General features: G+C 43.3%; 1 protein-coding gene across 1 annotated transcript in view; it reads right to left on the reverse strand.

Annotated features, from left to right (window-relative positions):
• Positions 1–251: 251 nt before the first annotated feature.
• Positions 252–12,822, reverse strand: part of LOC126481778 (odorant receptor 4-like) — a 67,031-nt gene continuing 54,460 nt past the window's right edge. The window contains exon 5 of the mRNA XM_050105733.1: positions 252–308. Within this exon, the coding sequence (XP_049961690.1) occupies positions 252–308 (57 nt within the window). The remainder of the gene's footprint in view (positions 309–12,822) is intronic.

The following is a 12,822-nucleotide window of genomic DNA, read 5'->3' on the forward strand; positions in this document are numbered from 1 at the left end:
GTAAAATTCTAAGGAAATCTGGAACTTCCAATTTCTTTATTGATGCTATTTACAGTCTTGGTTATTGCTAACTATGTGAAGGAAGTTTTACAAGAAAAAAGAACATTTGTCTCCTGCTTGCACAATGAAATAGAATCGCAATTCTGAAGCGTTGTTAAGGTAGCTGCAGTTGTGTGGTCGTTTTGCTTCACTCCCTCTGTTGACGTGGTGTGGAGCCAGTGGAGTGGTTACTGGCGACGTCTCTAGGACCCTCAGTTGCCGTTCAGCTGTCTCAGGACGGCGTAATAGGAGAAGGCTGTGTTCATCAGCTGCAATTGGACCAGAACCATGTGTGAGGTACATCAGAGACGAGTTTGTTTAACACTTGTCGACTTACACTGTGTCCACAATAGGGACATGAACCGTTACGAGTCATAGTTTGCAAGTTTCCATTTGAACACGATAGAAGGTTTACAGACCTATTAATTATTTAATGCTTTCCACATAGGCCGTAATGATATCCACCAACTCGTGGATCAGACAGAAGTTGAAATTGAGCGTAGCAAAAGAAAAACAGAAATGCTTATCTCCGTCTTTAAAAATTCCTTTACAAAAGAAAACGTAGGAGAATAGCCCCAATTTAATCGGCTCACCACTGAATAGAAGAGTGAGACAAATGTTAGTGTCAGTGGTGTTAAGAAACTGATGTAATCGTTAAAACCGAAAGCAACTCCAAGGACCGATGGAATATATGTCAGATTCTGTAATGAATTTGCAGCTGACTTAGCACCTCTTTTAACTATAATCTGTCATAGATCCCCCAAATAAAAAATTTTAATTTTAGTTGGAAGAAAGCACAGGTCACACCAGTTTATTAGAAGGGCGGTAGACCCATTCCACAAAACTGCCGTCCTATATCCTTGACATCGATTTGTTGTAGAGTATTAGAACATAATCTGAGCTCAAACATAATGAGATATCTCGGAGAAAATGACCTCCTTCACGCTAAACAACATGAATTCCGAAAACATGGGTCCTGTGAAAGCCGAATCGAACTTTTTTCAGGCGACGTACTGAAATCTTTGTCTCAAAGCAGTCAGGTAGATACAGAATTTCTTGGTTTCCGAAAAAATCCGTCTACAGATGACAATGCTTACACATGACTCGCGCGACCCATCCTGGAATATTACTCAAGTGTGTGGGACTCGTACCAAATAGGATTGAACGTATACAGCACGAATGGTCACAGGTTTGTGGGGGAGTGTCACAGAGTTGCTGAAGAAAATGAACAGGCAGACTCTTGGAGACAGACGCAAACCATCCCAAGAATGCCTACTTGAGAAGTTCCATGAACCGGCTTTGAATGATGACTTTTCGTATCTCTCCCGTAGGTTTCTCGAAGACAATATTACACTACTGGCAATTAAAATTGCTACACCACGAAGATGACGTGCTACAGACGCGAAATTTAACCGACAGAAAGAAGATGCTGTGATATGCAAATGATTAGCTTTTCAGAGCATTCACACAAGGTTGGCTCCGGTGACGACACCTACAACGTGCTGACATGAGGAAAGTTTCCAACCGATTTCTCATACACAAACAGCAGTTGACCGGCGTTGCCTCGTGTAAGGAGGAGAAATGCGTACCATCACGTTTCCGACTTTGATAAAGGTCGGATTGTAGCCTATGGCGATTGCGGTTTATCGTATCGCGACATTGCTGCTCGCCTTGGTCGAGATCCAATGACTGTTAGCAGAATATGGAGTCGGTGGGTTCAGGAGGGTAATACGGAACGCCGTGCTGGATCCCAATGGCCTCGTATCTCTAGCAGTCGAGATGACAGGCATCATATCCGCATGGCTGTAGCGGATCGTGCAGCCACGTCTCGGTCCCTGAGTCAACAGATGGGGACGTTTGCAAGACAATAACCATCTGCACGAACAGTTCGACGACATTTGCAGCAGCATGGGCTATCAGCTCGGAGATAATGGCTGCGGTTACCCTTGACGCTGCATCACAGACAGGAGCGCCTGCGATGGTGTACTCAACGACGAACCTGGGTACACGAATGGCAAATCGTCATATTTTCGGATGAATCCAGGTTCTGTTTACATCATCATGATGGTCGCATCCGTGTTTGGCGACATCGCGGTGAACGCACATTGGAAGCGTGTGTTCGTCATCGCCATACTAGCGTATCACCCGGCGTGATGGTATGGGGTGCCATTGGTTACACGTCTCGGTCACCTCTTGTTCGCATTGACGACACTTTGAACAGTGGACGTTACATTTCTGATGTTTTACGACCCGTGGCTCTACCCTTCATTCGATCGCTGCGAAACCCTACATTTCAGGAGGATAATGGACGACCGCATGTTGCAGGTTCTGTACGGGCCTTTCTGGATACAGAAAATGTCCAACTGCTGCCCTGGCCAGCACATTCTCCAGATCTCTCACCAATTGAAAACGTCTGGTCAATGGTGACCGAGTAACTGGCTCGTCACAATACGCCAGTCACTACTCTTGATGAACTGTGGTATCGTGCTGAAGCTGCATGGGCAGCTGTACCTGTACACGCCATCCAAGCTCTGTTTGACTCAATGCCCAGGCGTATCAAGGCCGTTATTACGGCCAGAGGTGGTTGTTCTGGGTACTGATTTCTCAGGATCTATGCATCCAAATTGCGTGAAAATGTAGTTACATGTCATTTTTAGTATAATATATTTGTCCAATGAATACCTGTTTATCATGTGCATTTCTTCTTGGTGTAGCAATTTTAATGGCCAGTACTGTAATTAGAGCACGCGCTATACATTCAAAAAGTCATTATTCCCTAATAACTGGTACAATGGGACGGACCCTCTGCCATACACTTCACAGTAATATGCAGAGTATATACGTAGATGTAAATGTAGCTGAACTTTGAAGCTGTGATTCATTAACATGTCCGCGTTGACATGTCCTTACTCGCAACTGGATGATTTTTTATTTATTTATTTTTAATGCTGCCGAGCGACCATTTGCTTCTGCTGAGCCTCCGTTCTAACGCGAAAGCTGTGGTATGTTTGTCGAGCCAAATATTGATATGAAAGTAGTCGCCTACTCGCACGTTATGCAAATGCGATGTGTTCCGGGAAAGTGAAGTCTACGATTTGTACGTTCCGATCTCCTTGCAGTTGCGTGTGATGCCAAAATCGTAAAGCCTAGCTACCTGTTGTCTTGTTAACAATGAGACGGCTGATATTTGCCGCAAGGACCCCGCTACCCACGATGCACTTGCGCAAAGGGCTGCTCCCCTGTACTCCGCCCTCGCGAACTTGAGCCCAAGTAACTCGTAAGGCTGCCCACTGCAATGAACGCAGGAATGGTATTGATATTTTATAAAATTACTGAAACATTAACAGTAAGAAGAAATTTACTGTAATAAAAACTGAATAGTTTTCCAGATGCTACCCAAAGTCGAGGTGAATGGTGAAAACATGCTTTTCATGTCAGTGAATTCTACTCTCTTTAAAATTGGAGAATTAAGTACCTCACTTGTTGAGTGCTGGATGGAGATAAGTGCAGCAGAGGAAAGTAACTTTTTTAATTTTTTAATCTTGAGAAGATGAAATCGCAATATCGCGACACAGCGTAATAAGTAATAGTCATACAAAATGGTACTCATCCTTCTGTGCACGGATTCAATGTGATGTTTGTCTCAAATAACCAATATACATTTCAGGGGAACTGTACAGACCATGTTGTTATTTGTAACGTTATTACTGGAACTGTATTCCAAATAGGGCAGTGTTGTCGACGTATCTTACGTAAGCAATGTGTTCATTACTTTGAATCGTATCGTGTACCACATATCAATCAATAAAGGCAGTTTCACAAATATGGTAAAGATCAAAAGTCTGTAGGTCAGAGATCAAATCCACATATACTTAGAGATATTTATTTTACTTGGATTAAGGTCAGAAGTACAGCTCTAGAAAAAAAAACCCAGAGAAATCAGCTGCTCGTACTAAGCATAAACGATACTCTCCACTGGCCGGTCTCTTGTCCCCATGCAGCCCCCCAACCCTCAAATTGCGGAGCACCTGGGATGTAGGGGTACTTGAACTTGACCTTGTCGTCCAGCTCTTGTACGGACGACCGGTTGATGTGTCGGTGAGTTCTATAGTCCTCTGGCATCTTGGCGTTGTCTCTTCAGTTCGACTGGGTGTAAGCTCGCCTGACCTTCAATCATCCGGAACTGGAGGAGTGCTTTCGTGCTTCGGGGATGGTAAGGTCCCTGTTGGTTTCATTCTTCCAATAGACACCCTGACAATTTTTCCATTTTGGGATATGTCTATAGTATGGGCATTACGTCGCAGTACTTGGTAGGGCCAAGTATAAAGAGGTTGAAGGGGAGCCCTTACGTCGTCTGTGCGCAACATGACGTGCGAGCAATCCATCAAAGCTTTGTGCACGAAGACAGGATGTTCACCATGGCGGGATGCCGGTGGCCCTCTCATCCTTGCTACATGGTCACGAATGCGCTGTACCAACAGTAGTATCTACGTTTGTGGTTGTAGTGGTGCCATTGTGAGATAGTCCGCAGGAATTCTCGATGGTTCTCCATAAACCATCTCCGCCACTGATGCGTCTATACCAGCCTTATACGCAATCTGTAAACCTAGAAGTACTAGCGGTAGCCTCTGTCCAACTCTCTCGGTGACACATGAGGGTCGCCTTCAGTGTTCTGTGCAACCTTTCCACCATTTCGTTGCTTGCCGGGTATAACTGGTTGTGTGATGACGCTGGAATCCACACAGTCTAGTCAGGTCAATGAACAGATTAGACTCAAATTGTCGACCCTGATCCTTTATAATACGTAGGGGGCATCCGAAACGTGCTAACCAATGTGCAACAAATGCCTTTGCTATTGTCTCGGCTGCTACATCCGTCACTGGTATAGCCTCTGCCCATCTTGTGCATCTGTCTATTGACCTGAGCAAGTATTTATAACTCTCTGAGGGTGGGAGCGGGTCCACTATGTCGAGGTGAACGTGACCAAACCTTGCTGGCAAACCTGAAAAATTTACGACCTCTGCATGAACATGTCGTCCTACTTTACAACACTGGAACTGAAGGCACGAACGACTCCAATTCCTGACATCCTTTTTGATCGATGGCCACACAAACCGCTCGGTTAGAAACTTGAGAGTGGTGTTTGCACCTCGGTGTGCTAAGTTGTGGACACAGTCAAAAGCCATTTTGCGGAATCGCTGTGTAATGTTTGGCCGTCGTCTCAGTTATGATACGTCGCACCATGTTTTGGTCTTGTTTCCTGGCACTTCTATTTGTTCCAGCCGCAGTCCTGTGTGTCGATCTGTTAGTAAGTCTTGCAACTCTTGACCTCTCTTGTGCTGTGGCGAGGTAGTCGTAATTTAAGATGCTGACTAAGCTGCACACTCGAGAAAAATAATCTTCGACTATGTTTCCTGCGCCACTAATATTCAGTACGTCTATAGTGAATTGGCTAACGAACTCTATGTGTCGCAACTGCCGTGGCGAACATTTATCGCTGTTGTTGTGGATTACTGACATGATAGGTTTAGGATTTGTGAAAATTGTCACTGGTCGGGCTTCAATGTAAGGCCGAAAATGTCTCGCACTCTAATATATCGCCAGTAACTCCCTATAATAAGCACTCCATTTTGTCTGTCTGTGCAGTAGCTTATTTGAAAAAGAAAAACTCAAAGGCTGCCAATGTCCATTTACTTCTTGGTGTAGTGCTGCTCCAATTGTGACCTGTCTGGCGTCGACCACAATATTCAATGGTTGCGCCCGGGACAGAATGGACCAGCAACACTGCGTCTTCAAGGCTGGTTTGTGATTGGCTGGGCGTGTTACTCATTTCTGGTACCCATTGTAATAGTCTCTTGCCCTTGGCATTCCTACCCGCATGCGAGTACCTGGATGGTAGCTGTTACTGGCAAATGACCACGGTAAAAGTTTACCATTCCTATAAATCGTCTAAGTTGCTTGTAGTCCGTTGGCTTTGGTAGATTACGCAATGTGGCAATCTTTTCAGGAAAAGGTCAGATCTCACTGGCCAAGACTCTGTGGCCTAGGAAAGTCACCTCCCTTTTGCGCATGACGGGCTTGTCTTCGTTTAGCACCATTCCATAGTTACACAACCTCTGTTGCACTTCACGTATATGCTTGTCGTGAACTGGTGCATCAGCTGAATATATTAATATGTCATCTAAATACGCACAGCAAAATGGCAAGCCTTGTAACACTTCGTCAATGAGCCTCTGCCAGGTTTTGGCTGCATTTTTAAGACCAAATGGCGTAAATAGAAACTTGAACAGGCTGAAAGGTGTAATAACGGCTGTCTTTGCACCATCGGTATTCGCACTGGGATCTGATTGTAAGCCTTCCGCCAATCCAGCACTGAGAAAACTTTTGCTCCGAACAGAGAATAGGTAAATTCTTGGACATTAGGTATTGGGTACTTGTCTCGGACTGTTCTTGCGTTCAGCCTACGGTAATCGCCACAGGGGCGCCATGTGACATCCTTTTTGCTCACTAGATGTAACGGGGATGCCCTTTGCTGTCTGACCTTCGTATAACACTAGCACGGAGCATATCCTGAAGTATCGCCTTAGTCTCAGCCGATCGTCCTGGAGCTATTCTACGGACTCGTTGTGAAGCCGGTGGACCTGGTGTCATGTGTGCGTATAGGTAGGTTGGAACTTAAATAGTGGCAACACTGCTGTGGAGACACTGTGCAATGGAATCTGCTATTATCACTGATAGCACACGTTGTTGACATACCTACCTTACCTCCGAGCAAATGGACTCACCCATCCCACGTCACCGGCGTTCGCACAATCGAGCGAAACACAGTCACTTGTAAGCGAGCGGTCTAACGTAACGGTGTCACTATGTTTTCGAAACAGGAACAACGGAGTTGGATCAAGATTGAATGTGTCAGAGGTGCACAGGACGACAGTGTCATCAAGGTCTTCAAGAGGCGTGCGGGGAATCGGGATTGCCGTACAGAACAGTGGCACGTTCGGTAAAAGCCTTTAACGAAGTTCGGCAAACTTTGGCAGACATGCATCGGGCAGGTCGTCCTAGCGTCTCTGAAGGAGAAGAAGTGCATGCTGTTGCCGCGTTAGTGGACAGTGACCGACGCCATACGAGTCGTGGGCTAGCCCACGAAACAGGATTAGCTCATACGACTGTGCTTTCTATCCTGACGGAACTCCTGGGCATGCGAAAAACTGCATCATGATGGGTTCCGCATGAATTCACGGAAATGCAGAAATGGATGCCATAGGATGCTGCTCAGACGCACTTGGAGCGCGCTATGAGCGCGAGAGAGAGGCTTTCTTACGCCGTATCGTAACACTGGCTGAGACATGGGCCACATCGTACGAGCCAAAAGTGAAACGCCAATCCAGCGAATGGCTTCATTATGGGTCGCCGCGTAAGTCGAAAGTGCGTCAGAGACTCAGTATGGTGAAAGTTATGGTGATTCTCGTGTACGACTGTGATGGTATTGTCCTAAGGCATTACGTTCCTCATGGCAGACCGTCAATGCACAGTATTACTGTACGTTTTTGGAGCATCACCTGCGACCAGCTTTGCGAAAGAAGGGGCGACACTTTCTGCGCAACCCACCCATCATTTTGCACGACAATGCACGGGCTCATACAGCGCAAGCTGTGGCTGCTCTGTTCGGTGGATGGGACTGGGACGTACTGTACCATCCACCTTACTCCCCGGACTTAAGTCCCTGTGATCTTGATTTGATTCCGAAGATGAAGGAATCACTTCGTGGCACTCGCTTCAAAACTCTTCCAGAGATTCGACAGGCAGTAGACCGCTCCATTCGCACCATAAACAGAACAGGCTCTGCTAACGGTATACTACGCCTCCCACATCGCTGGCATCGGGTCCTACACAATGCTGGCGACTACTTTGAAGGACAGTAACAGGTGCAAACATATAACTCTTTTGCATCGGTTGTGAATAAATAGCAGCCACTATTTAAGATCCAACCCTCGTATAATGCACTGTATAATGCTTAACACTGCTTGGCTGTATGCGGGATTGACTGTTTACTTGCATCGTTCATTACTCCAATTATATTGTCCACAGAACCTCTCTGAACTAACTTTACCCTGTCTCATTGTGTCACACTTATAAGGCAGGCATTTACCAAGTCTACAGCCAGTGCAAAGTGCGAACCAAACCACTGCTTCCCTGTCATGCCCCTCGACTCTTATAACTGCCATCTGGTTTCTGTTCAAATTGTAAATAGCCTTTCGCTCCCTGTATTTTACCCCTGCCACCTTCAGAATTTGAAAGAGAGTATTCCAATCAACATTGTCAAAAGCTTTCTCTAAGTCTACAAATGGTAGAAACGTAGGTTTGCCTTTCCTTAATCTTTCTTCTAAGATAAGTCGTAGGGTCAGTATTGCTTCACGTGTTGCAACATTTCTACGGAATCCAAACTGATCTTCCCTGAGGTCGGCTTCTACCAGTTTTTCCATTCGTCTGTAAGGAATTCGCGTTAGTATTTTGCAGCCTTGACTTATTAAACTGATAGTTCGGCAATTTTCACATCTGTCGACACCTGCTTTCCTTGGGATTGGAATTATTATACTCTTCTAGAGGTGTGAGGTTATTTCGCCTGTTTCATACATCTTGCACACCAGATAGTAGAGTTTTGTCAGGGCTGGCTCTCGCAAGGCTGTCAGTAGCTCTAATGGAATGTTATCTACTCCTGGGGTCTTGTTCCGACTTACGTCTTTCAGTGCTCTGCCAAACTTTTCACGCAGTATCATATCTCCCATTTCATCTCCATCTACATTCTCTTCTATTTCTATAATATTGTCCTCAAGAACATCGTCCTTGTATAGACCCTCTATATACTCCTTCCAACTTTCTGCTTTCCCTTCTTTGCTTAGAACTGGGTTCCCATCTGAGCTCTTGATATTCATGCAAGTGGTTCTCTTTTCTCCAAAGGTCTCTTTAATAATTTTCGTGTAGGCAGTATCTATCTTACCCCTAGTGAGATAAGCCTCTATACCTTACATTTGTCCTCTGGCCATCCCTGCTTAGCCATTTTGCACTTCCTGTCGATCTCATTTTTGAGACGTTTGTATTCCTTTTTGCCTGCTTCATTTACTGCATTTTTATATTTTCTCCTTTCATCAGTTAAATTCAATATATTTTCTGTTACCCAAGGTTTTCTACTAGCCCTCGTCTTTTTACCTACTTGATCCCCTGCTGGCTTCACTATTTCATTCCTCAAAGCTACCCATTCTTCTTTTACTGTATTTCTTTCCCCCATTCCTGTCAATCGTTCCCTAATGCTCTCCCTGAAACTCTCTACAACCTCAGGTTCTGTCAGTTTATCCAGGTCCCATCTCCTTAAATTCCCACCTTTTTGCATTTTCTTCAGTTTTAATCTACAGTCTGTAACCAATAGATTGTGGTCCGAGTCCACATCTGCCCCTGGAAATGTCTTACAATTTAAAGCCTGGTTCCTAAATCTCTGACTCACCATTCACTATATAACCTATCTGAAACCTTCCAGTATCTCCAGGCCTCTTCCATGTATACAACCTTCTTTTATGATTCTTGAACAAAGTGTTAGCTATGATTAAGTTATGCTCTGTGCAAAATTCTACCAGGCGGTATCCTCTTTCATTTCTTACCCCCATTCCATATTCCCCTACTGCGTTTCTCTCTCTCCCTTTTCCTACTATCTAATTCCAGTCACCCATGACTATTAAATTTTCATCTCCCTTCACTATCTGATTAATTTCTTTTATCTCATCATACATTTCATCATTTTCTTCGTCAACTGCAGAGCTAGTTGGCATATAAACTTATACTAATGTGGTAGGCGTGGGCTTCGTGTCTTTTGTGGCCACAATAGTACGTTCACTATGCTATTTGTGGTAGCTTACCCGCACTCCTATTTTCTATTCATTATTAAACCTACTCCTGCATTACCCCTCTTTGATTTTGTATTTATAGCCCTGTATTCGCCTGTATTCCTGTCAGCGAAGTTCACTAATTCCCACTATATCTAACTTTAACCTATCCATTTCCCTTTTTAAATTTTCTAACCTTCCTGACATTCCACGCTCCGATCCGTAGAACGCCAGTTTTCTTTCTCCTGATAACGACGTCCTCCTGAGGAGTCCCCGGCTGGAGAACCGAATGGGGGACTATGTTACCTCCGGAATATTTTACCCAAGAGGACCCCATCATGATTTAACCATACAGTAAAGCTGCATGACCCGGGGTATTTTCCATTTCATTTATGTTTAGTGCTTCTTCTCAATCCATTCATGTACGCTATCTGATCAAAACTCTCGGGACACCTATTAGTGGACACTAATACTGAGTGTATCCACCATTCGCCTTCGTGACGGCATGAGGTTTGCTATATGTCTGTGGACGAATGGCAGCTCTAGAATATCTAATGTTATCTTAAATTACAACGCAGTGTAATTCGGATGTGAAGTTCAGAATATCTTCCGATAGTTGCTTTGTCACTACTTTGTGAGTAAAGTGGAACCACATGTTGATCAGTAACTCTAACTAAGATCATCAATCTTAAATGCGAATGTGCGTGAGATTATAACGTCTCGTCTTGACAATATTTTTCAATATAGCAACTTTTCTTTATGTTCAACCCACGTGCGGTGTACTTTGTGAGACCAGTACCACGTGCTTATACAATTGTTTGACCCATCAGGTTAATAGTAAGACGATAGTAACCAGCTCGTGGTTTTTCTTTTGTAAATCATGTTTCGATGTAATTTATTTTCATTATCAAAATTATTGTGGAGTTACACTCTTTGTGTAAATCAAGTTGACCACGTGAAGCTTGTGGTGTAAGCATCAAAGTAGCCCTCAGCTATTCTTTTCGGGAAGATTTCACAGGGAGTTAGTATGAATTTAGTACACCAGTGTGTGGTAATTTCATGGCGGACAGGATTGCGCTACGAACGTAACTTCTTTGGGTGAAAATTGAATCGGTTGGTTGTGGTTAATTTCCTCTTGCACATGTTTCAACGTTCTTCGTGTGTTTTTTTATGAATGCAGTGTTGTATGTAGTCTCCCAATCTTGGTTCCCTATTTGATGTGTTCCATAAGATTACAAACTCACATTTTCATAATCCTAAATAAGGCACCAGTTTAGTTATGAATTAAGTTTGATATGCTGAAATTTTAACAGAACAATGATCAATGTTAAAATAAATGTCCAAATATAAACTGATTTATTTCTTTTTTTTTTTTTAATTGTCTTTTTATATATATATATCACCGGTTATCGTAAGATGAATGTAATGTTGTTGCATTAATTTGTTCTGATTGCGGTGCTGATATTCAAGACCGTAAAAATGGGTTAAAAGCTGTGAGCTATCTGAGGAAGTTAACCTTGCATTACTGCGCAACTGTTTCACCAGGTATCCAGTCTAGCTTACCAAATTCCCAACCAGACTAACATTAATTATAATATTTTAGTGCTCATCTTATGATAACCGGTGATATACATATATAAAGACAATTTAAATAAAAAGAAATAAATCAGTTTATATTTGGACATTTATTTTAACATTGATCATTGTTCCGTTAAAATTTCAGCATATCAAACTTGATTCATAACTAAACTGGTGCCTTATTTAGGATTGTGAAAATGTGAGTTTGTAATCTTACGGAACACATCAAATAGGGAACCAACATTGGGAGACTACATACACCACTGCATTCATAAAATAACACACGAAGGACGTTGAAACATATGCAAGAAGAAATTAACCACAACCAACCGATTCAATTTTCACCCAAAAAAGTTACATTTGTAGCGCAATCCTGTCCGTCATGAAATTACCACACACTGGAAAACTAAATTCATACTAACTTCCTGTGAAATCTTCCCGAAAAGAATAGCTGAGAGCTACTTTGGTGCTTACACCACAAGATTCACGTAGTCAACTTGGTTTACACAATAATTTCGATAATGAAAATAAATTACATCGAAACGCGATTTACAAAAGAAAAACCACGAACTGGTTACTATCGTCTTACTATTAACCTGATGGGTCAAACAATTGTATAAGCACGTGGTACTGATCTCACAAAGTACACCGCACGTGGGTTGAACATAAAGAAAAGTTGCTATATTGAAAAATATTGTCAAGACGAGACGTTATAATCTCACGCACATTCGCATTTAAGATTGATGATCTTACTGATCAACACGTGGTTCCACTTTACTCACAAAGTAGTGACAAAGCAACTACCGGAAGATATTCTGAACTTCACACTCGATTTACACTGCGTTGCAATTTAAGATAACATTAGATATTTTAGAGCTAAACCTGAAATAAAGGTGATTAAATTTTCAGTTAGGCTGAACTTAAGAAATCCATTGTCCTACGGACTTAGCAGACACACGCTTAGCCGGAGATCTTACCACTTCAGACGCTCGCTGCGGACAGACCGCCGTGGTCCCTTCCTGAGGGTGCCTCACAGATACAAACGGAAGTGACCAGAGAGGCAGCTTCCTATACAAACATGGCAAGGAACAGACAGGACCATACTAAGAATAGAAACCTCTCTGCTTTTAGAAAGCGTAGCTACCTGTTCCGACGTTGGTCCTACTGTTCTCTAGCAGACAGGCTTGTCTGCTACCATCAAACATGCAACTAGAAATACATTTGCTCATTCATCCTCTCACACAGAAGGGAAGGAGGATGACAGTATCTTATCATATACAGTATATAAAAGAAAGCGGATGTAGGGTGCGTATGAGACTGTGTGACATGA

The sequence above is a fragment of the Schistocerca serialis genome, chromosome 5 (assembly GCF_023864345.2).
Source record: "Schistocerca serialis cubense isolate TAMUIC-IGC-003099 chromosome 5, iqSchSeri2.2, whole genome shotgun sequence".
NCBI lineage: Eukaryota > Metazoa > Arthropoda > Insecta > Orthoptera > Acrididae > Schistocerca > Schistocerca serialis.